We start from the raw sequence: 25810 nt of genomic DNA, 5'->3' as shown, positions 1-25810 counted from the left end.
ATTATTCTGCTTCACAAGAATATTTCCATATTTCTGCTTTGTAGATCATCAAGAGAGCAAGACAGAATTACCTTTTTGAACAGTATAGGGAGAACAAAATAACATCAGCTCAGCTACTTGAAGATGTTAAAACTGCCTCAGAGGTAGGCTCAATACTTAATCCCTGCTAGTGTCTTATGTTCTTACTCAGTAATATAGCAAAGCATCTAAAAAATGTCTCTGACTTTGCTGCCAGTTTAAACTTTCTGCTTGTTTCACTTACTCTATTGAACTGCTATCATACAAATTAGAAGTGTTACTGGAATAGCTTATCACTGATTTTAGAATTGACAAGAACCATCCATGTAAAAAGCATTCCTGACTTTTTATGTCTAGAAGAGTTGTTTGTATATCATTTTATACAATATATGTAAACATATATAATGGTGTTGATGTGGTGGGGGAAAAAAATCAAAAAACATTTGTATATTTGTCAGAATGCAAATTTCGAAAGTAGCCTTTTATAATAGATTTTCAAATGGTGGTCCACGATATTTTAAAGCTGTAGATTTCTGTGAAATTTTCCTTTTGTACCGCTGGTGGCCTTGGAAAGAGCAAAAAGTCTTGAAAGCTTAAGGGATTTAATAATTTGTGTATGCTGGACTAAAAGTGGGGGAAGGTGATTCTTTGATCATTTTAGAACTACAGATCACAAAAGGATTATTGGTCTGATGAATTAAATACAGGCCTGGGAATTAGGTGGCCTGGAAATTTTGCCCAGCTGTCATTGCCTGACATACTTTCTAAGCACAGCATTTAAATCTCTTTGTGTTTCACATTAGATCTTCTCCATTTCAGATTTGGGATAATTAACTATGTAATTGAAATGATCAACTGTATAGAAAGTAAAAATTACTAAACAACAGTAATTAAGGTTTAGTGACATAAAATTTTTGAAAAAAATAAATACATTTTTTGGACCAGGGAATACATGTGTTTACATTTCAGTAGTCTGATATCAAAGCTGTTTATAGTAGTCTGATATCAAAGCATAACATATTATCCATCAAAAGCAAGGTTCTGTATGGTTAAGATAATATGTTGTGTGTGGAACACAGCCCTACTGTACTGAAAGTTGCTTTTTTTAAACCTTTTCTTTTGATTGTAGCTCTTTTCAGTTAAATTAAATGAGACAACAGACCCAGATAAAAAGCAAATGTTGGAAAAAATTCAAAATGCAGTGAAGTCTGCTTTTGACCCTCTACAAGCAGCTGTGCAAGCAAAACTCCCTGCAGAAGAGATCAATAGATGTCATGAGGTCAGTTTGAGCTCCTTTTTAAGTGATTTTTGTAATAGTTAGGGCTTTCAAATAGTATTTTGGTGGATGAAATTGTTTTCAGTAGGGGTTATACTATAAATTGTTGTAAAACCATATATGATATTCCACTATGTGTGGTTTTCTACACAAAAGTTTCTCTGATGAGAGAAAAAAAATATATAAAACTTAATTATGTTCAGAATAAATTTTATCCCAAAGACTGTTACAATTAGCAACAATAATCCTGTTGACACTATTGGGGTTTGGTATTCGAGTCAGGCAATAAAATTGCTAGCTTTTAGTAATTGGCTTCCACATTCCTCTTTTCTTGCTTTTAGATAATTTGTTGTATTTGTCACTGCAGGAAGCACAGGGTATGAGAGAAGTACCTCTCACTCACTCACCTTAAAAAAAATCCATCTATTATAGAATCAGCAGTCTTTATAAAAGTGCATAGTGGCCTCAAAAAACTTAAAAAGCAACTAAAATCTAAACAATCACACCTTCTGAGCTATATGCTCTTGTGAATAAGTAAATAAGTAAAAATCCATCTCTTAGTATAGGATTGAGAAATGCATCCTTTCTGAGGTTCAAATCAGTCTTTCAAACACTTTTTACTGATGTGCACAGAAAGGGTTCTGTTAGGATTGTCCAGCAATTAGGGGTGGGGGGGGGAATGGGTGGTGTGGTAACTGCAGATCCCATCCAGTGTTTACAACATAAATTTCACATGCTCATTTAAGTGACCAATATCAAAACAGATGTCAGTTACCAGTTTGTCTTCCTTCCTCTGCATGTTTCATCCATATATATAAAGGACAATGTGATAAAAATGTGATAGAAGCACAGATTACTCTGTATTCATAGCCAAGTGTCTTTTTCCTTAAGCGAACCTATCTGCTCAGAGTAAGATCTTTCAGCACAGTTTAAACAGGACAAGTCTTTCATCATTTACACTTATAATTGTTTTATAGATAATGTTGGAAGAAGCCAAAGATTTGCTGTCTGACTGGCTGGACACAAAATTTGGCAGTCAGGTGACTGACAATTCCATATTCTCAAAGCTCCCCAAATTCTGGGAAGGGGAATTTCATAAAGATATGGAAGCTCTCAACGTAAGTAAAAAACAAAACAAAACAAAAACATTCTTTTCTGTTTTGAAAGTGTATGTGCTGTGCCTCATAATACCCAGAATACAATAAAACCCTTTAATAGCTTTCAAAAGCCTTGTATTTCGACGGTATTGGTAATACACTTCCTTCAGTCTTTAACGTGAATAGGTAGCTATTAAATTATCACCTGTTCTGTTTTCATCCCAGCAATCTTAAAACTTTTATGCGTGTTACCAGTGCCAGTGACCTGGACATAAGTTTGGTGTGTACACTCCATCTTTCCTCTTAGACTAAAATGGGCTTATAATCATATAAACTGATCTGGAAGTTTCAGGTAGTTCATTTGCTACACAGGACAACCCTATCATCCTAAGCATGTAGACTGACTACTGAATACTCTTTAAATTGTATGGTGGTGACAAAAGTCAAGGACAGATTTGTCTATTCCAGGTGAAATACTATGTCATATGCAGTGGATCAGATCAATGAAGGTTTATTTATTTACCTCCAAATCAAAGGGACACACTGCCTGTTCTGCCACAAGTGCAGTAAGTGGAATAGGGGCTATCTGCTGCAGTAGTGTGTTGATAACATTGCCTTAGAGGCTGAGAAAAAAAATGCCACAGCACATTGTTGCAGAGCATAGAGCTTGAAGTAGGAGTCTTAGATTCCACTTTCACTTGCTTTTGAGCAAGTCACTTCATGAATATGTGAGATATATATATATTGTATATATTTGAATGTCTGTATATATATATTTACATATGTTTAAGTATAAAATGCTACTTTTTCTCTGTAGGTTTTACCTCCAGATGTTTTAACGCGGGTTAGTGAATACGTGCCAGAAATTGTGGCATTTGTGAAAAAGATTGTGGATAATGGTTATGGGTAAGTTCACTATTGAGCGTTTTTGTTATGTGCTTATACTGTATTGGATTGCTGTGAACACTTACTCTTTTCTCTGTTTTCATATGCAACAATATTCTTTTCTATAAGTAGTGTTTCATCCAGTAAAAAAATTTCACATTACTTTATGCAAGTTCTGTTGTGTATAACCTGGTGAAAATGTGCTACTATATACTTCTTGTAATGTCCTACAAAGAAACAAGTTAGATTATTAAAATTAATAGTGTGAAAACCTCATTCCATAAAAAAAATAGTCAAAGCCTAATTCACTTGAACTGGGTTTGACTTCCAGCTTTCAGCAGGGGATTTCAGAACTGAGTGGACTGCTGGAAGTCAGTTGTAAATAACATAGGTTAAAAAAAAAATCTTCTCAAAATGATATTCTGCGATTGTCTAATGCTTTTGAAAGTTAGGCTACTACTCTAGAAGTTCCTAATATCATGATAGATTCCTGACTGACATTTTTGAGTGTACTTTCTCTTATTAGGCTCAAGTTTTCAGTATATTTTCATTGTGAAAAAGCAAATCTGTGGTTCAGACTCCTATAATTTTTCTTGCAAGTTCTTGCCTGAAATCTATGCTTTTCTTTTTTTAAAAAATGTTCAAAATCATTTGCATTGAATTATTAGTGTTCATGGTGGTACTAAAACTTCCATCTCAGACTTTTTATCATGGCTGTGGTAAGACAAAATCAGCAAAATGAAGGAGGACAAATGGACTCTGAAGCAAACGTGATTCGTATTACATTATTACAAAATATTAGAAGGGACCAGAATTGCTGTAGGTATTTTTGGAGACTGTTAGTCTGAAGTCTCACCTATTTAAGAATTTAACAAAATATATTAATAGGTTTACCTTTGAATTTTATTCTGACCTTTAGTGCCTTACCTAAAGTTTTTATGGTAATGCCTTAAAACTTAAGTGAGCCTAAGTCATCTTTACCACAGTGAACAGTACCATACTGTATGTGTGTTCACTAGAAAAAGTAGGATAGTGATTTTGGGGGTACAGTTTAGTTAAGTCTCAGTAGAAAGATAGCTAAATAATTATTTTTAACTTTTCAGGTATGTTTCCAATGGATCTGTATACTTTGATACTATGAAGTTTGATTCCAGTGAAAAACACTCCTATGCTAAGCTGGTTCCTGAAGCTGTAGGTGATCAGAAAGCTCTTCAAGAGGGTGAAGGTAAAAAGGGGAAATAATGTTTGCTTAAGTTGCTGATGTGTTGATCTCTTCAAATGATTCTATTGATGTTTGAATCAAACTTGTTGTCAGACTTCAGTGGTCTACCTGCTCACTTCCTTTGCCTCGGGATTTCTTTTCAATTTTTTTTTCTTGAGCCAGCACTTTGAGTTTTTAACTGGAAAATAGCAACAAATGTTATTCATTCTAGGATGGCATTATTATTTATTGTGTGTTATTTATTATCTTAAGGAGGTTGTGAATAGTCCAATTTGAGTACAGCCCAGTTATTTGGCTTTTCATCTGCTTCATAGTACGGGGAGCAAAGACTTGAAGCTGAGTCTTCCACGTGCCAGGTGAAAGCTCTCCCTGCTAGGCTATGGCTTTTTTATGACAAATATTTGGTCTTGTGTATTTTTTTTTTTCTTTTCTCCTCATTCTTCTCTTGTACTGAGAACTCTTTATTTTGTTGACCTTGTTGTGTTGAACTAAATCCAAATATAGATCTTTTGATTAGAGCATTTACAGCAGACTAGCTCAATGAAATGTGATTCATTAGTTAAGCATTTTATCTCTTCCTAAGGTTGTACTGTTTTAGTAGAAAATCATCCACAAAATGTATCAGAAGAATATTAAAAGGTTTTTATATAACACTTGCTAGTTACCTTAATTTCACCTACAATATCTGAGCTGGGACATAAAATTTAATGTGACTTTTTTTTCTTATTTGAAACCCTTATAACCGAGATTTTTTGTATATACATGTATGTGGAATAAAAGGTGTGAGCTTAAACCACTGTCTTTGTGGCAGCATGAATGCATCATTGCCACCACATAAACAAGTACAGTTTTCTGCTTTTGCAAATACGAACTGAAGCAGAATGATTAATGTAACTGATTGAGACTATGCATATGTCTAGATCTCTTGTCAGCCTAGCTGCTTTGACTTATTTGTCATGATTGTCCATACCCTAACAGATAATGTCATTTTGACTAGCAGAGGTAGCAGAAATGCTAAACTTTAAAAGTTGCATCTAATGTAAACTTAAAATGTATAATACTACTTGTCATTATGCACTTTGAAAATTAAGTATTCTAAAATACTGAGATTGCAGGTATCTCAACCTGTACATCAAAATTAATTGACGAGTTTCCCCTTGACAAGATTGGCTTTAATCTCTGTCCTGGTTTTCATGCATTAAGTGGTATTGTTAACCACTTGTAATTTTCAGCAGTACTGAAGAAATGATAAATTCCTAGTATTTTAAAGATGTTGTAATGAGAGTACCAATCAAAAGATCATAAAGAGCTAACAGCAACTAATGTACACTTCATCTATAATAAAAACATAACAGTAAATGTGTAGATACGGAACAGCTACCAGCCATTCTGTGAGGCAGCCTAGACAGGGCATGCAAGAGATACCCTAGGATCATGTTCTGTGTGCATATTAAGACAGATTAATTAGTCTTAATTTTGATACTTATAACTTTGAAGTGATTCTGCAATCTTACTTGTCTATAAATACAGAGTTATTTTTTATTTATTCAGTATTTCTTTTTCTGCAGCTGGAATATTGGAATTGTGTCTGTAGAGAGAATGTAGATGAATCTCGTGTCAAAACTTAGAAAGCAGTGCAGCTGATACTTGTCAGCTTTCCTGTCAACCAAACATTAATCAAAAACCAAAGGATTGTCAGAGTTAATTATAAGGACTTTCAAGTGCTGAGTGTTTTGTTTTTTTTTTTAACCTCACATGGTGTGAGGCACAGCGAGACCAAAAAGCAATAATGTTGGTGTTTAAATAAAATGTCAATGTTTACTTTTTCTCTCTTGAAAGGTGACCTCAGTATCTCAGCGGATCGCCTAAGTGAGAAGCATTCTCCAAATGATTTCGCTTTGTGGAAATCCTCCAAGCCAGGAGAGCCTTCATGGGATTCTCCATGGGGAAAGGTAAGGACATTACAGGATTTAGACCTTTTACACTTTATTAGATAGCATGTTTTTTCTTAAACAGATACTGTAGCTCGCCTCATATTATCAATATCTAGATTATGAGGGTCTTACATTCAATAGTAGGTTATGTTGCTATGCTCAATCTGCCTGTTCAATTCTTCGTAAACAGAATTCAGCGTGCAGGCTTGCAATGATTCATATTGGTCAGTTGTCTTATATTTCTCTGTAGTCTTTACCTACAGAGATTTCTCAATCCTTTTCTTTCCATGTGATCAAAAATAAGGAGGATGATAATTAAGGCATCACGGATGTACATGACATACTAGATTTAATGAGCTAATGATACATAGGCAGAAGAGGAAGACAATTAACCGTTAGCCAAGTAATGTCTTTATTTTAACAGGGCCGGCCAGGTTGGCACATTGAATGTTCTGCAATGGCTGGATCCATTCTAGGAGAGTCAATGGACATTCATGGAGGAGGCTTTGATCTCCGATTTCCCCACCATGACAATGAACTGGCACAGTCTGAGGTCAGTGAACTGTTTGTCACTGCCTTTCAGTTTCTGTAGTGATGAAGTTATGTGCTTAGCTTTGACAGCAACTTACACAAATGCATCTATTTTTTGTGTTATTTTTTAAATTTACATGTTTTGTATAAGCATAACTTTTTCCCCCTCAATATTTTATTCCTAAATTATTGTAGTTTATGGTATATATGTGTACAGCATTGAGTCTTGTTTGTTTTTGCTGCAGGCATACTTTGAAAATGATCACTGGGTTCGGTATTTTCTACATACTGGCCACTTAACAATAGCTGGCTGTAAAATGTCCAAATCTTTGAAGAATTTTATCACCATAAAAGATGCACTGAAGAAACATACAGGTAAAAATTACTTCAGAATTTGAGTACTTTTGATACAGTTGGAGTGATGACTGTGGTAATTAAGTTCATAATGGAGTTTCCAAAATTGGCTGACTGCAGGTATTTTCTTCAGTCACTTTAGAACAGCTACCCTGTTCCTCATTGGTAGCTGTATGGATAATAATAGTCTTGCTTTTTTGGTAGATGTGTTGAGAGTAAGAATACTAAAAATTCTTATGTAATTAGCTATTACAGTATTGGAGGCCATAAAAATACTTTTATTTAGTTTATTATTATTTTCCTTGTTTACTTTAAAACTCCTAATAGCACGACAGTTACGGTTGGCTTTCCTCATGCACTCTTGGAAGGATACACTGGATTATTCAAACAACACCATGGAGTCAGCTATTCAGTATGAGAAGTTTATGAATGTAAGTAAGCTTTCCATTCTTCCTCCAGCTCTCTAAACTTTATTGTTGTAACGTGTTTCAAGCAATAGAACCCAAGGATGTACAGGCTGCATCCCCAGTCGTTTGCCTTCTGAATTCATCGTTTGTGATCTTACAGTATTTCTTTAGCTACCATTGAACATTCAAATCACATAAATTCCACAGACGGCTACATTTCTCTGCAGGTGCGTGCTCTGTCCAAGTTTTGACATCTCTGAGCATTTTGGCACTTACATGCAAGATTAGTTTCTCAGTTTAGCTTGCTTATAGGACTGAGTCCAACAGATCTGGTCTCTACCAGATCAGACTTTGCACGTGTTGACAAAGGGCTATATTATTCCTACGTTGTCTTTCTCGCCGCATACATTGAACATTTGACTTTATTCCTATCAGCTGTAAGGTGAGGGGTCAGGCACAGTTTCTATCCCTGCATAGTTCAGAGCAGTGAGTTAAACCCACATTTCCCACAAGGAGGCTGTACAGCATTTTGAGATTGTTGATGTTGGTCTTTCTAGCTGAAGGTACTCTGCTATTTATGTAAAATGTTTGACTTGGGACACACAGAAAATGACTTTTCACCAAGCTGGATGCCTGCATGAAAAAAAAACCTTTCTATGAAGCCATTTGTATTCCTGGTTTTCCATTCCTAGCAACACATAAAAATCTGACATAAGAACTCCTATCTAATTATTTTTTAAATGGTACTGTATTTGAGCAGCTTAATGTTAGAGTATCATTGTAGTATCAGGCAGTGGTAGAGATGACACACGGAACTGAATTAGTCTGATGGTGATTTATAGAGTTATGTGAAAAGTGGGGGTTTCCCTCTTGTGAGAGCCATTCAGTAGATCCTAGCCAAAATAGCATTGAAACCAAGTTTTACAAGGCTGAGTTTGAAATAATGCTTTTTCTTTATAGTAAATACTGTTTGTGTGTAATCTAAACAGGTTTTGAACTATGTTCTTTTTCTTTAGGAATTCTTTTTAAATGTGAAGGATATTCTTCGAGCTCCCACTGATGTGACAGGCCAGTTTCAGAAATGGGAAAATCAGGAAGCAGAGCTGAACAAAAAGTGAGTGGAGCATTCTTATTTCTTCTCTGAATAGATGTTGTGTAGCTGCATGTTTAATTTATATTCGTTGTAAAATGACTTACTAGTGGTATTTACAAGTCTGGCAGCATTTCCAGTCAGTATCTCAGCTCTATACAAGATAGTGAATTTAATATCTATACAAGATAGTGAATTTAATTGTGCGGCAGCTTCATGAAGTTTAGATTAAATTGTTGATTTTCCTTTTATTTGTGTTAAGTACATTGTCATGTCTTGTGTAGAGAAATAGAAGTCCTTTGTTAGATAGTTGTAATTTCCTTCACTACTTCAGATGCTGTTGTCCTCTTTGAGAAGTGACCAATAATTTGTATATGATCTTTAGAACCATGAAAATAGTATTTTACACATTTCAAAGTGGAATAACAAAATTGAAGATAAACGCAAGTTAAATGACTCAACTAAAAGTACAAAAGATCAGAGTGCTGATATTTGAAAATGTTATTGACTGGAGAGAAACAGTGATATCAATATAGCAGTCTTGCACATGTATAACAAACTATCCTTATTGTATGTCATATGAACAGCTTCCTATGTGACTTCTATTATGTGCGAAATTTAAAAAAGAAACTTCTTGTGTTGTGGTACTAATATTTTTCCTAGTTCAGTTCACTGTCATGAACAGAGATGTTGACTGTTGTAAGACCAAGTGCAGATGCTTCTGTTTAGTGAAAATTCAATCTTCGTCTTGTTGTTAGAGAGAACTCTTTAAAAAAATATAAAAAGGTTGTGTGTGGGGGAATAGGTAGTAGGTCAAAAGAAAGGGACAAAGAAGTGGGAGAAACATTTAAAATTTAAAAGATTATTTTTTATGAATATTTGTTTTTGTCTTATCCACCACTTCTCACTTTCTTTTCTCTGAAAAAAGTATGTTTGAAAAAGTCATAACGTGTGATGGAACAGTGTTTAATATAATATATTACTTATTACGCCTATTAATAAACATTACATAGTTTGCATGAATTTATTCCTTGTGTCTGCTTGTAGCAGCTTCATACTGCTACTCTTTGTGGTAAATTAATTTCCAAATTGGTGTTCCACATTAGAAAGATGGTAAACAAATTCCTAAGTTGGTACCTAGGGATAGGAGATCAATACTTTAAAAAATATAATAAGTACTAAATAAGCAATTTGAACTGCTTTTAATAACTAGTATTAAGAAGTCAGCTGCTGAAAATGCATTAGATGTAATTTGTTTGGATAGTTGTTACCAGCTAGATTATCCTGCCTGCCTTTGTTCGTAGTAGCAAAACAGCTGCATCATGGTGATGATGCCTTTCTCTTGCTCATCTTTTTTTTTTTCCCTTTATATATAAACTTTAACCAACAAAAGACAATCTCATTTTTAGGCTCCCTTGTACTCTAAAGAACTTCTGTTAGAGGAGTGATTGCAGATACTTTTGACATAAATAGTAAAAAAAAAAAAAATGTTTTTCTTCTTAGTTTTTACGACAAGAAAGCAGCAATTCATGAAGCACTGTGTGACAATATTGACACTCGCTCTGTCTTAGAAGAAATGCGTTCGTTAGTCAGTCAGTCAAACTCCTATATTGCTGCAAAGAAATCTTCCAGACAAATGCCAAACAGACTTCTTTTAGAAAACATCAGTTCCTATCTCACTCAAATGCTAAAGGTATGTAATAGCAAGTAGTAAAGTTGCTATTGCACTGTGCAATTTTAACTGTTGTATTTTTCAAATACATAGGGATCTGTACAGATTTTCTTTAACTTGTAGGAAACTAGAGATCTTCCACACGCACCCCAACCAAAACGATCCCAAACTGCAGTGTATGCTGCAGCAGGAACAATTTGGAACCCTTTAGTCCATTATTATTTCAGCTAATGTTTTGCTCAATAGTAGAAAGGCCCTATTACATACACAGAAAACATTAAAAAAAAAAAAATGAAGTCAAAATGTCAAATCTGACTGCATTAAATCTAAATCTGAAAGCCAATGCTTGATATGTTGTATCAATTAAAAAGCACAACAAATTCTTACTAACACAATGAATTGTGGGTTAAATGAACTAGGTGGCTTCAAAACCCTAGTACATGTGATTTTGCTTAGTCTTCACATACCTGTAACTTGATGTATACAACCTGTTCTTTTTTTCGTTTTTTTCTTTTTTTTTTTCCCCCTTGATCAGATTTTTGGTGCCATAGAAAGTGATGACGTAATTGGTTTTCCTGTTGGAGGGAACAGTCAAAACATAAATGTAAGTGAAGAACAAAGTACACTGTAAAAAATTATTCTGTGTCCTTTTGAAAGCCTAGGTTAGGTAAAGGGATTACATTACTGGTACGTAGCTGAGTTACTTTGGATTCAAATGTTTTAAGTAGAAACAATGTAATTAATTGGCTAAGGAAGTGGGATTTTTCTGACAGTTGTTAGTTTATAGGTTTGTTTGATTTAATGACAGACAAATTGTACAGCAACCAGAAAAAGAATTATCTCATCTTCTGAATGATGAATCTGTTTAAGAAACCACATTAACTACAGACAGCACATGCTACCGTATAAAGACTCATTACAAGGATTTGTGTATTAAGTAGTTTCAAAAATACAATTATACTGATTAAAGTTCCTTGTGGTACACCAAAAACCAGCCTGGAGGCAGCTGAGTTTCATCCTCAGTTCAATCTCTCTTTCTGATCTCATTTTGTAGCCACAGTATTTATTTGGCTTTTGAAGGCTGTTTTCCTTTGGTCACTCAGCAATACCACTGTAATGCAGAGTTTTCCGAGAAATATGTGGGAGATGCCTGATGAAAGTGCTAATAGGCCCTGTAACAATAGTAATGTTTCATGGGGCAGGCAGGAGAAATAACTCCATCTGAAAAGCCATCAACTTTGCTCTTTCTGTTCATGAGAAAATCTTGATATGAGAAAGGACGCTGATGTGGCACAACATCTGATATTGAGTAGCTTCTAGTGCTGGTCTTAATGCAGTTTTGCATTCAAAATTGTGATCGTGTGTTTTTCTGTTCCTCCTTAAAAGGAATAATTAAAACAAACAAATGCAAAACAAAAAGGCAAACAAAAACCCCTTAGTTCACCAGAGGAAGAGAAAAACTTGCTTGTCACTGAATGACAGTGAATGCTCATCTGATAATTGCTCATGCAAACACTTACATTACAGTGCTGTGGAAATCTCTAATAATGATATACGATGATAAGGAGGATGCTCAGCATTCCGTGCTAAAAGCCATCAATAGTGAATTTTAGCTTAACTCAAAATTATTTTTAATTTCAGGAGAAAGACAGCATCTTAACACTTATCTTTTTAGGGAAAATGAAAATTAAATCTGTATTTTACACTTCGTTCAAATAGTGTTTGTAAGAGCTTTAGGGGAAGATTGGCAGTAGCTTGGAACAAGAAGTTAAGCCTTACATTATTTTAAAGTAATGTTGTTGAGGTTAGTAGAGTCAAAAGAATCTGGTGCAGAAAAGGAATTTCAACACTTGTTAGTGAAATATGTGTATGTTTTTTGTTGTTCTTGTTTTTGTATACGCAGTCAGTTCAAAGAAAACCAGTAGTCAGGTACCCACCCAGAGCAGCTTATTTTGCATTTTACAGGAAAAAAGCTTCTGTTTTTATCACCCAAGACATTTCTGATTTAATCATTATAGCATAAAGATATATAGTATTGACAGTGTTTTGGCTCTTCCATTAATTGTTGTATACCCTCTTTCAATCTGCAGAGACTTACTTTTCTTAGCAAAAACTACCAAGTGAACATTCCGGGTTGGAAAACTTTCCATTAAAACAGAAAGCTGTGAATCAGGCCTATTTCTTCTGTGTCCAAATAAAAAATGAAGGAATCAATAGATCTGAAAGTCTTTATCTCCAAAAAAGACTTAATCCTCTTCAAAAGCTCTGAGAGAAAAACAAGCATAATTACCATGGCTCATTGATCGACTTGAAAGGGAATAGGAGACATGTGCAGTCAGAAAACCTCAGATTCCATAGCCTCATTTTCCAAATGACTTAAGCATTTCTGTCAGGTTAGTTATTCTGGAAATAAAAAGCTTTCATCTTTAGATGTCTGGTATATATAATAAAGGAAGGATGGCACATGCTTTCCTGATGCCACTTCACTTGCATGTTGAGGTAGTTTCAGTGTAAAGAGGGTAGCAGAGACATGGCTGTAGCTCATGTAGTTTCCAGGGTCTCTTCTTTCCGCCAGACTTAGCAGAACCACTTTCCTTGTGGTTGTGAAGATGATTGTGTAGCATTCACATTTACAAAAAGTTTTATCTGAGCCCATCAGGTCCTTTCATGTGGGTACTTCTAGAGCATAACAGCCTCTCTGGGCTGCGAATTGCACGGAAATATGTCACAGAGATTTAACAGATGGGAGAGACACTTGGAAACTGTAGGTGAAACAGAAGTGTGTGTTTATGTTTTTCTCTATCTCTCCCCCACGCTTCAAAGTAATTAAACTTTTAATATAAGCAGTCCCCTGGGTGCCCAGCCTCTCCTCCTGGGATTCCAGAAATGTGATGGCAAACAGCGCTGATCTGTAATTGTAAGTGTTCATTGCATTCACAGACAGCTAGCTGTTGCTCTTCACTACCACTGAAAGCAGGATTCTCAGGATGACTTGTCTGAGCTTTCATGAGCAGCAGTTATTCACACCTGAAATACTTCAACAGTAGTCTCCCCATACTCTGTGTTGAGAAGGGAGTCATGGGGGGAGTACAGACAACTGCACTGTGCTGGAAGCAAATACAGTAAGGATATGCTGACATTTGAGATCTGTTCTAATGCAAATAAGTCTTAACATCAGCTTCACTTGATTTATTTGTGACAAGCACTTTGACCTAAATAAGACAACATGGAACATGAAGGGGCAAATTCATCTGGGTGTAGCTCTTCAGCATATCTTCGGCAGCTGTTTTTACCCCTGTGTACTGTGTTATAGCCAGCTGGGCCATAGCATAACCCTGTGGAACTGATGTATCTGTAACTGCAAAGAGAGGAAAAAGGAATGGGGAGAGGCAAGGTGATTTTATCAGCCCAAAGGGAGAATTGTCAGTTAATGCAAGTTATCATCTCTCCTTTGACATCAATAGAGAAATGACACTTTATTGATACATATCTGCCCTGAGGGTCAACATCTATCCAAAAGCACGTAAATATGAAGTGGATAAGGACCTGTTTTAAATCTAAATTATGATTAGCTAACTGTAGAAATAATTACCCTACAGATTGAATCTACAGTGATGCCATACCTACAAGTTCTCTCTGAGTTCAGAGAAGGAGTGCGACAAATTGCCAGAGAGAAAAAAGGTGAGAATATACGTTTTCCTGTGTTGTTGCATGTGAGATTTAGGAGATGTGGGACTGGGAAGGACAGGAGGATCTGGGTGTTGCAGTCTCCTTGCTTAGAGAATAAAGGTAAGGCATCTTTAAATCAGAGTTGCTTTGAATACTTAGGTCTCTGCTACATGTCTCTTTAATTTGGGAATCATTTACAGGCTACTCAGCTCATTTTATTTTAATTGCTTAAAGACTAAAAGTTCAGGAATGAAGAGGATGAGCTGTTGTTTCTCTAGTTAGGGCACTCCTTGCTTTCTTGATATGAAAGTAGTAGCCATCATCTCCTGCAGGGAGAACATTCTCTTAGAAATGTAGATTGCTACACAGTGGTAGCGTCTGTGTTTAAATAGGCTGAGATGTTCATTCTTAGCTGTTAGCACAATTGTTATTGTGGTATCCAAGATGGTAATTCAGTGTTCTCTTTTGAAAATTCATCTGGGAGTTTCCTAGAAGTCGTTGTGGGTTCCACGTGACACACACACCCCATACCATTTTTAAAAGCTTTGACTGTGCTGTTTTATTGAATAAACAGTAAGTGTATCTGATACACCCTTGATATGACATCTGTAATTCCCTTGCGTAGGTCAGAGTCAACTCTTCAGTGTTAACAACCAGTGAGATAATCTTATCACCTGTTATCTTAATGGCTTCTTTAGAGTGGCGTCAAACATCAGCATGGTTCACTGTGTGTAACTGCTCTGGGTAAAGAAAAGTAATGACTTAGTTCACAGCAGAATAAACAGCTCCTATAAAATGCAATGTTTTGTCATTCTGCTGATTGCCCAGCAAAGAAAACTGCCCTGCAATGTGGCTGTTCCTTTCTATGGTATTGGGATTGTGAGTTCTCTGTCCACTGTTCAGCTTTCTGAGGCTCAATTATGGAAGAGATGAAGGTGCAGGCCAAGGGTTGCTGCTAAAATGTGCAGTGCTTAAAATCCAGCATCTAGGTGGAAGCTCTTACTGGCTGAATTATTAGCTTTGAGATCTTTATTACTGCTTATCTTTAACCATCTCAGAGTCACTGCTAAAAGGGAGAAAGAACACTTATCTACTAACCCAATCTATCTGTTTATATTTGTTTCCTCCTAAATGCAAGACTTTGTATCAAAACCTGCTACTGAATTGAGTTCATAAGGGCAACATACAAGGCTCTTCATGGTGTGTTTGGTTCCTTATAACTGTGTTGCTATTTCTCAGCGGATACAATTCCTTACTTCAGTAAATAGGTAGTAAGTCTGTTGTTTGAAGATAATTTTCCCCTGAAGAATTAATAGCATCTACTTCAGCTAAATCTTAGGTTCTTAGTAACTTGCTCTCTGCTTCTTCCCCCTGCTCCCAGCCCCCCGCCCCCAAAAAAACACAGGTGATAAGCAGAGACGCAACAAGAAAGATAACTATCTGTAGAACCAGAGGATGTTTGGATTGCAATTGCTTTGACAAATTTATGTGTAGTTAGCAAACCAATAAAATACTAATCCTTCAAAGTTACTGCTAGATGTAGCACAGGATACAAAATCTTGTGATTCTTCTTAACCTTTCTTAGCGGAAATCCTGCAGCAGCCATTAGCATCTTCCTGTGTCTGGTGCCCATCCATTGTACCTTGGCAGAATTGTTGCATCATTCCTGAACTAGCTTGGACTTTCTTTCTTCTCCCCTTCTTGCCTGTTCCCCCTCCTTTCCTTAAAACTTAATTCCTTTCTCAGTGCCTTGGACAACTGTATTACTGACAAATGTTGCTATGACATGAGATGATGATTTTGCGGGTTATTTTTGCAAAGTGCTTGGGCAGGTAAGCAAGTAAAAAGCTGGGATGTAGTAAGCCTTCTCTAGTCCTTTTTACTGTCACCAGCCTGACTTTCTCTGCAGCTTTGCATATACCCTCTCTGCAAGCCAAAACTCTTAAATGGGCAGTCCTGCCTGCAAAGCTGCCCCTCACAGTAGTAACTGAACTGTCGTAATGGAAACCAACAGTGAAGATGTGTTTTATGGCCTTGATGAATTGTGAAAAATCGTTGTTAGTAAAACTGTTCCTGTCTCTAAATTGTTCTTTCCATTCCATAGTTCAGTAAAGCTCAGAGGAGTTGTTTCACGGGTTTGGGAATAAATTTTAGAGATAGCTTAGTGTACATTTGATTGAGAAGTTAGATTTGTGATGGCAGAGTTAAAATGAATGAAGAACTAAGTAAGTTATCTTTATTTTGAAAATTCTTCAAAGTGTATTACATTAATTTCCCTGTCTATTAGGTTAGCATGTTCCTCCTAACTGAAAGCAGGCTCTTACAACTAAGATAGCTTCCTTCCTTGCAGTTCATAGCTTAACATTTGTTACTGTCATCTGCTGCATTGTGTGACTGAGATTTATGACAAACTTTTTAGGGTTTATTTATTGCTTACATGAGGGGATCTTGCTATCTAATTGGTGATTTGAGAGGCTTTTATGTAATGAAAGCAGTAAAGAGCAGGATAAGATAAACAATTTAATTTGTCTGGTATTTGTATTGGCCTTCTGTTGCAGTAACAACATTTAATTTCCTCCATTTTGTTTTCCTAACTGATACGTGTATATTATTGTTTCATTTCTACATGTGGTGTATTTGTCAAAACTCAATTTTTGGCAAGCAAGACCTTCCTGTCTTGTAAAGAGAGGAAAGAAATTACAGTGACAAATCTGACTCAAGAAACAAATGAGAGAACTAGTTCAAAAAAATAAAAATAAAATATATATGTATGTATACAGTTATGATTGATTTTTATGAAAGTAAGGTTCTGTCTTGCAACACAAAGCAAAAGGGACATTTGGTGAAATTTGGAACTTAAAAATTATATATATTTTTTTTAATCCAAAAAATTGTCATAAAAAAATAAAAACTCGGTAAAATTTATTTTAGTGGGTGTGCTGCATATTTTATGTGGGTATTTAAAATATCCAGAGTTGTAACACAGTATAAGTATTTTGCATGGAGTATTGAACTTACACTGCAAGGAACACTCTGTGTGCAGCATTGGATTGTAGGACTAATTAACGTCCAATCTACTCCAGTTCAGTCATTTCCATGCTCCTCATTATATGAATCTGTTGTGTTCTAACAGTGTAACTTTTTTCTTCCTAACGTGAAGTGGTGAGACAGAGAATTAACAGCGTGCTCATGTAAAAGAGAACAAACAAGTACAGACTTAAAAGTTCCTGTGTTGTTCTTTTTTTTTTTTTTTTTTCCTTTTAAATGATTTTTTTTTAGTAAGGAAAGGTTTTCGGACTTATATGGGATTATGGTACTGAACTGAAATTCTCATTATGGTTTTCAGGAACAATAGCGGTATCTCAGAGGAAATGTATGAATTCCTGCAAAGAAACATGCTTCCTCTCTCTGTAACTGAAAGAAGGCAGAATTTATTTAAAAACATAAATCACTTTAAAACAAAAGACCTTTCTGTGCAACCTATGTGAGAGAGTGACAATTTCTTAACTGCATTTAAATAAGTATGTATCAGGATAGAAGTATACTTTCACCAAAACTTGCTTAACTGAAAGTATTTTTTATGCTCCATAGTAACTGAAGTGCTGCAGTTGAGTGATGCTCTTCGAGATGACATCCTTCCTGAACTTGGTGTTCGATTTGAAGATCATGAAGGTACCCAATTCTGTATCTTTGAACTTTTAGGTATCTGTTTTTATAATCTTATTTTCTTGTGGGAAAACGGGCTGTCAAGACTAGTATTGAATAATCCACCATGCTCAAGGACTGCAAATCTATAGCGTAATGGATTTCCGTTTTCACGTACATATTATGTACGTGTATTTTGGAATATATAGAGAATAAAAATGTTTATCACAGTCTTTTTCTATAGTACCTAATTGCTTAGTCTTTTTTAAGTAGTCATTCTTCTGTGTTTGCATTCAGCTTGAGAAAAAATTATAAGGTAATATAAGGTTTATCTTTCACTATTCAAGCATTGGAAACTCATTCTTCTGTTTTTGCTTCTTCAGGACTTCCAACTGTGGTTAAATTAGTGGATAAGGACACATTATTGAAAGAAAGAGAAGAAAAGAAAAAGGTTATTATTTTAAGCATTCAATTTTTTTTTTATGTTTAAAGTAATGTAGAACCTATGCATTTCCCTGATAATTTGTAAACCTAGCAACAATAATAGAAATAATACACCAGAGTAGATACTAAAATTAGAATGGTGTTCAAGAAAAGGATTTTTCAAATAGCAGCTGCTAGAAAATTCTTTATGGGATGTAATGAATACCTCTGAGGTGTTTTTGCTGTTGTTGTTCTTTCATCTTAATTTAATTAAGGGATGTTGAGTATTGCATACATATTGTCATATCTTTCTGAAAGAATGATTCCAATGAAAAATTGATTATGACTTTTTTTATCTGTACAAATGAAATTGACATTTTTAATAGAACTAGAACGTGTTTATTTGCTATTTGAAAACAAAACGCACCGGCTAAATATTAATGTAGCATGAATAAGTGAGATATTCTGGGTGTAAGGGCAAGACGTTACATGTTGCTATGTAAACGTCGATTTACGTATGAATCATAAATCACATACAAAAGGTCTGTACAGATACCCTCCTGTTTGCACTTCTTAGTGTTAATGTTTGACTCTGTAGTGTTTTAAAATAACGCTTTACATATCTGTCTTCAGTTTTAACAGATAAAAAAAACTCCATCATGACTAGAAATGTTTGGAAGACTTCCCAATATTTCTCCTTCCCTGTGGACTTTTTTTAAAAAAGGGAAAAATAAGTCACGGTTGCAGCCAGTTCCAGGTGTTTTCATCAAAAAGGCATTTGAGGGCAGTTCATATCTAATTGATGAGTAGAAGCTGCAGCTAGAGTACCTTTTCCCTGGAAACACAGTGCTATGTTCAGTACTGGCAGAACCCTTAGAAAACTAGTGGGTCTCCTAAGCAAGTACAAGATGCTTTTTTTTTTTTTTTAAAGGTTTTTAACTTGGTTAAATTTGGATAGTCGTTTCCCTAGGAACATCAAGGGATGCAACTACTTGAGAAACTGTAATATCTTCACAGTTTGAGGCAAGAGCTTAAAATATCAGAGGAATATGGTCTTATTAAAGACATTTGCAAAACATTTTCCCTGTGAAACGGCAGGATCACTTCTTTTGCAAGTTTTGTATTCTTTCATAGGTGTACGCTTTGCATGCAAAATACATTCTGAACAGTTAAAACTGGTTTAACTGTGAATAAAAGCAAATGAAAACAAAGTCTTCCAGTGGGAAGTATCAGACAATCCTAATTACAAGGCATAGTGTTTTTGCTGTAGGTTATGCTGCCAGTTCTGTCTGCAATTAGATATCCAGTGGAGCTAGCTAGCCGGCTCAGATTTATAGAAAACAACAAAATGATGTAGTTACCTGAAATAGTTACCTTTTGCTCATTAATGCTGTCTTTCATAGATTGAAGAAGAGAAAAAAAGGAAGAAAGAAGAAGCAGCCAGGAAAAAACAAGAGCAGGAAGTAAGTGTTCAAATTCCTTTAATCTGGTTTTGAAGAAAAGTGTTAATAGCAATAGTCACGTGCAGGAAAGACTGCATTAGAACACATTCTCCCTACACAACATTAACTGAGCCTCCATTTATTTAGTTTTCTACACTTTCCTTCTCAGAATGGATTTGGCTTGCAATTTAGATTTGAATACTCATCTCCTTGATGGCTGTTATTATAGAGCAGCCATCTTTCAAAACAAGAATGAAGATTGCAGAACCTGCTCAGATCTTGTAGCACATATTTCATTCTATAGACAGTATTACTTTCGTAATTGACAAAGTGGTATCTTACATACCTGTTAGAGAAGATTTTGGTTGTGTCACTTACTATTTGGTTCCCTTTCCAGTGTCACGGGTATACATGAAAAACAAGTTGTCTTATCTTTGAGACTCACTCTGTTCCCTATGGTTCCCTATGCTTGAACTCTGAGATGTAGTGTTTTGTAAAAGTGTGTTTAGTCTCGCTAGGTGGAATTGTGATCACTTAAAGGTTTTAGGCTTTGGGTGAAGCTAAAGTAGGTGAACTTGGAAGAGGAAAAGATTGTTTGCCATGCTGATGACTCTAACAGTACAGGAAATGCTTTCTTGGGTTAAAAGAGGAAGTAAACTTTTAGAGTGTCACATACAGAGGGAAAAAAAAAAAACAAGTAGTTATAGTCCAAGTAGTTCTCCTCATTCTTTCAAGAAGGTGATTCCCTTGTATTGGGCATAAATTACTTGGAAAGGATTCTGAGATGTGCTTGTTCACAAATAAGTGAAAGTTCAATTTATTTTCAGTGCAACTACGTGCATCCAGATCCTGCTGTGACCTGCACAGAAATTTGTTCTTGCCAGCAGGGAATTATGTCGATAAAGGTGGTTCCCTTTGCAGTGAGATCATCGCTTAACTTGTTTACAAATAGCAGTATTTGCTTTGTATTTACACTTAAAACACTAAGGAACCAAATGAGCAGAAATCGGATGTAGTTTTCGGAAAGTATAAGCAAGTTATTTTGCGTTTCTGCAACACAATTACTGTATTAAGTTGTTCTCTGCAAATTTAAAACATACACTTTTTTTTATTTTCCTAGACAAACACAGCTATGATTTATTGAGTTGCTTCTTACTGAAAGTTTCTTTTCACATGATAAATAATGGTGAATTAAATGTTCTTTGGTTTGCAAACTATTTACTTTTCCATTTGCACACATTCAGAGATGGCTATTTAAAAAACCAGCTTGTTAGTAATTAATTGTGATGCTAATGCAGTTAATGCATGCTTTATATTACAGGCAGCAAAGCTGGCAAAAATGAAGATTCCACCACATGAAATGTTTAAATTGGAGCGTGACAAATATTCTGTGTTTGATGAAAATGTAAGAGACTTTTCTTTAAATAGGGAGTAGTTTTCCTACCCCATCTGTACATATTTGCTTGTATGTGTACATACCTGATCCTGTTCCAAAACCTCTAAGGCAGTGTTATTAATGTAGGGGAGGGAGGGAAGGAGAGAAAGAAAAAGCAGTATATTGCCTTGCACATACCTTGCACTGGGGAGCAAGACTGTCAAACCATTAGTCATTTCAAGGGTATTTTCATTGTACAGTGGTCTCCTTTGGCCTTCCCGTTACAAAGCAACATTCCCTGAAGATTTGTGGCTAGGAACATGCATAATATTTGTTCACAGATTTATTACCCTGTTTCAGGGCAAGGACTACACTTGTACAAATTCCCTAACTCTTCCAGAACTGATGGAAACAGGCATGTCTTTCAGAGAGACCCTGTTCTTCCATTTTGGTTCCGCTCCCTGTGGCTCTGGTTGCTCCTGTGAGGATAAAAGGCATTATTTGGAAAAGCAAAGCACTGTTGTTTGAGTGCTTGGTCTGGGACATTGATTCTATTTCTGCCTGTCCTCTTCACCCATTCAAATTCAGGCTCTGGGGGCAAGTAAGAATAGAGTGTAAATAAGGAAAATAGGCATGTAAACCAAGGAGAAGGTCCCTAGAAACTGTGATCATACTTTCTCCATCAAGAACACAAATCTCTTCTCTTATTGCTTTTGCTTTAAGCCTTGGATTTAATATGTTAGTATCATTAAAAGTGGTGTTTTAACCATCTGTTTAGGGATTGGTTATTATTCGCTTAACTATAACCATCTAGAAATTAGTTGCCTAAACTTCCCTTAGTACAAGACAGAAAATAGGAAGGGAACATATGCAAGTAGTCCAAGTTACTTGTCAAACTTCTGGGTGACTAAAATTAACCATGATGCACCCTACCCTGACAGTTTGTCATTACTTATGACATTTTCCTCCTATCTTATTCAAACGTGATTCATCTGCAAAGAACAGAATTCTATAAGGAGCAAAAGCAGTCCAAGAATTTATCTTAAATATTATTTTTATATTTCAGGGATTTCCCACGCATGATGCAGAAGGCAAAGAACTCAGCAAAGGACAAATTAAGAAGCTAAAGAAAGTTTATGAAACCCAAGAAAAGCTATACAAGGAATATCTACAAATGGTTCAGAATGGAAGTGCAAATTGACAACAAGAGGACTTGTTTTTTTAGAAGGCGAGTGCTGGGTCACCATTGAAGAATTGAGCATATACTGATGCTCATATTTCTGTTTACACTTTCTATTATGTGCAAAGTAAACATCCTGTTTACGTGGATTAGTAATGTCATCTGGAAAGTCAATAAACATCCATTCATTAAAAAAAAAAAAAAAAAAAAAGAAAAAGCCAACCTTTAAGAAATTTCCTCATGACAGCAGCGGCAGGTTGAATGGCTGCCAGTTCTTTTTGGGAAGGTGCTGCTCAGTCAGCAAATCCACACGAGGATTCTTATTTATTATAGTTATCCAGGCTTTGGTTAATTTGTCCTGCATACCGATCTCTATCAAATATCCAATGTAGCTTGTATTCTCAAATATGTCACAGTCAGCAAAATTCACTACTAAATGGAAGCAGAGTAATTTGTTCCACAGTAAGAACACTATTTTCCAGATGATTTTAGTATCTTTACATAAGCAGGAAAAACTGGGTAGTTTCCACTATGGTACTCTAGCTGCTGTTATTAAAAAACTTTGTAAGTGTACCCAAGACACTTTGCATAGTAGAAGCTCACAGTCTCTTTGTTGCAAAAGGGAACAAACAGATCATCATCTTTACTCAACCTGCAGTTACAACAAGGTGGGTAAGTACAAGGCAAATGTACCTGCACTGAACATAGCCACCAGGCTATGTTCTTTTCCTTAATTTGAAGTTGTAAGCGTATTCGCTTTACCTTAATATATTACCTTCTGAAGTATCAAGATGAACATATTTGGAGTACCAGAAAGGCCTAATAGTATTTTGTCTGGTTTATCTGTATTTGCCTTTGAAAACGTAAGTAATGTTAAGGTCAGTAAAGCACATGCATCTTGTACACAGAAAATAAAATCTGTTGTAAAGTACAGGTTGTATGTAATCTTTGTATAGTGCAAAGAAAATACAGCTTATCTCTATTTAACAACCATCTTAATATATCATAAAATACGGTTTACAGAACTTTTAGCTTGCTGTTATTAAGCTGATTAAAAAAACATTTTGCGTTCAGTATTTGATTATTCTGCTAATTTATAATTAATTGTATAAAAGCATGATTAAACTGCAGAGTGGTAGTTCAAAAAAACAGCTACAGCCATGAGGGCAATTTCTCCATCCTTTTGGTTTCTGAACAGAAGAGGATCGGTTGCATTTTTATACCATTCTAGATTTTAACCCCTGCAATATTATCAGGCCAGTGCTGGTGAACTTCTACCCTACATTTTTTGCAGGGTATCTTACTGGTGTGTACATAGCATTGTCTTCTCCCCAGTATCATCCCCCATGATGCCTGTGCACTGAAGATAACCATGAAAGAGATAGGATGTGCCTGTGCTAGAGGCGCAAGATACTGCTTCTCAGCCATACAAATTTCTCTGATTCCTAGACAGACTCCAGGGCTACTTCTGCAAACTAGACTAGGAATTCTTACCCTGAATCATCTCAAACCACAGTTAGCTGCCTTAACTACCTTCCTTAACATGAACTGCTTCTGAAGTTGATACTTAATGTCAAATAGTGGCAGTAATTTGCTTACAGAAATTCCTTTTTGGTGATCTGATAGCACTTGCTAACCAGAAACAGCCAAAACTACTGATCACATGACTATGGAGGAGATGCTGTTAATCCATTGCTGTCCTGGATTTGAATTTTCTTAATGATATCTCTGCAACGTCATCCTAGTCCCTCCCTTTCCCCTTACCACATTTTTCTCCATGCATTATGTTCTCAGTGGAATCTAATCTAATTCCATGATTTATCTACTACATTGGTGTAGAAGATCTTTTTTTTTCCCCCTTCTGAATTGCTTCATTTTGTTTTTGGGTCAAATGCCCTTTCATAGATCTTAGGAGCGCTTCAGGGCTGGTGTCTTCTGAAGGTTCTGAGCTTTCTTTCTATATGCTTCCCACATGCACGTACTGCTTCCTTCCTAAATATTTTTTAAAAGTCATAGTGAGTCACGTCCCTGTAGCTCAAATAAGGGCCTCTGCTGCATTTATTGCCTCATTAATGTCTTATTCTAACTCCAACATTGTTTAGCTTATGCTTTCTATCTCTATGTTGTGTCTTATTTTTGTTTTAAAGTAAGATGATTTGAAAGAATCCTTATCTGAAGCATCAGTGCTGCTAAACTCATCTTTCTTTTTTAGTACAGCAGAAACAGCATTCCTGATTTTGATTTCTCAGTGCAGACAATCAAAAGTCTCTTTAAAATCAATTGGATACTTTTTGCACACATCATAAAAATCAGAGCCTTTGAAATCCTCTCCTCTTCAGGCTCACCTTCTATGTCCTGGGTCATCTTTGTTCTTCTACAGAGGTACTTAATTTCTCCCTGTGTTGTATAGTGTTTTGCTATCTTTTTTTTTTTTTTTTTCTTTTTTCTAGTTTTTATTCTATTTTTTTCTCTCCTTTTCAAACTTGGCTTCTCCACTTCTATAAAGCCCTTAAAGCCTTCCCACACTTGGAACTTTTCTTCCCATACCTGTGTTCGACCTGTCATGATTTTCTCTTCCTATATGTCTCAGCTGTCCTTGGAAGTCAGCATCATCAGCAAGGAAAATACCTGCTTCATGGAGCATCTGTGAGTTGACAGGCCTAAGTCTTTTCTATTTTAGAAAAAAAGTGAAATTCACACGAAATGGCAGCTCATCCTGTAAGGAAGCTGCTAAAATATTTTACTTTAATACACAAGTGGGATTACTTCACTCTCTCCAAATAAAATGAGAGTGTTGCCCACATATGGAATGCCTTATTCTAAAAGCAACAAAATAAAAATAATGACCTTGACAAGGAGTCATAAAAATGGACTTGGTCTCCTGAAATTTGTAACAAAAAACAAGGTTCAGATCAGTTACTAGCACTCTGTAGCTACAATCTAGAAAAAATAATAGTATGTATGCATAAAGTTGTGCAGAAGGAAAACTTGCTAGCAAATAAAGAATGCTGCAGCCAGGCTTAGATGCATGTCCTTTTAGAAGACTTTTTCAGTGTAGCTGTGCCAGTTGATCTGTGCAATCTCTGAAATGTCTGGCACAATACATTTTTCCCTGGCAATCCATCAAGGTGTCAGTTAAGTGAATTACACTGCATTTGCTTAGTGGGAGAGACTTGGCAACCAGGAGAAGAGAATGCAACAGCAGTGGCCCACATGCAGTGTCCTAGTCACCTGTCTCAGCCAAGAAAAGGGAAAGGACAGATTCCATGGTATTTATTTTTTTAATTTTATTTTAAAATGTGCATGTGTGCATACCCACAGACTTGAAGAAGCAAGGATGAAGTATGATTTTGTAAGCGCTAAGAAAATTAAAATCCCAATAGCAAAATGTTGAACTTATTTTTTTTAGTACTTTCTGGGACAACGCACTGGTAGAAAAATCTGTAAATTGGTCAGTGTGATCTTGTTGCCAGTGCTCTTTACAATGTTAAACTAAGGAGTGCCTAACTACATTTAAGATGTTCTATTCAATCTTTTTAGCTTAACAGTTGCATTTGCTTTCTGCTGTTCCAGGAAACCACTGATGCATC

The 25810-nt window shown here is 35.7% G+C and overlaps 1 protein-coding gene across 2 annotated transcripts in view; it reads left to right on the top strand.

Moving 5' to 3' along the window:
* The window catches only part of CARS1 (cysteinyl-tRNA synthetase 1), a 34088-nt gene extending 10824 nt beyond the window's left edge, over positions 1 to 23264 (top strand). For both annotated transcript variants that reach the window (XM_084287082.1, XM_084287083.1), the window contains 18 exons: positions 45 to 143; positions 1148 to 1297; positions 2272 to 2412; positions 3209 to 3297; positions 4380 to 4501; positions 6338 to 6450; positions 6857 to 6985; positions 7209 to 7338; positions 7645 to 7748; positions 8741 to 8838; positions 10318 to 10507; positions 11022 to 11090; positions 14086 to 14167; positions 17747 to 17827; positions 18184 to 18251; positions 19627 to 19686; positions 20987 to 21070; positions 22107 to 23264. In XM_084287082.1, the coding sequence (XP_084143208.1) occupies positions 45 to 143; positions 1148 to 1297; positions 2272 to 2412; positions 3209 to 3297; positions 4380 to 4501; positions 6338 to 6450; positions 6857 to 6985; positions 7209 to 7338; positions 7645 to 7748; positions 8741 to 8838; positions 10318 to 10507; positions 11022 to 11090; positions 14086 to 14167; positions 17747 to 17827; positions 18184 to 18251; positions 19627 to 19686; positions 20987 to 21070; positions 22107 to 22241 (1944 nt within the window). In that variant the 3' untranslated portion in view covers positions 22242 to 23264. The remainder of the gene's footprint in view (positions 1 to 44; positions 144 to 1147; positions 1298 to 2271; positions 2413 to 3208; positions 3298 to 4379; positions 4502 to 6337; positions 6451 to 6856; positions 6986 to 7208; positions 7339 to 7644; positions 7749 to 8740; positions 8839 to 10317; positions 10508 to 11021; positions 11091 to 14085; positions 14168 to 17746; positions 17828 to 18183; positions 18252 to 19626; positions 19687 to 20986; positions 21071 to 22106) is intronic.
* The last annotated feature ends 2546 nt before the right edge of the window (positions 23265 to 25810 follow it).

Source organism: Netta rufina (genome assembly GCF_964035555.1).
Source record: "Netta rufina genome assembly, chromosome: 5".
NCBI lineage: Eukaryota > Metazoa > Chordata > Aves > Anseriformes > Anatidae > Netta > Netta rufina.
Note: the sequence above shows the minus strand (reverse complement) of the source record. Positions and strands in the feature narration are given on the sequence as shown.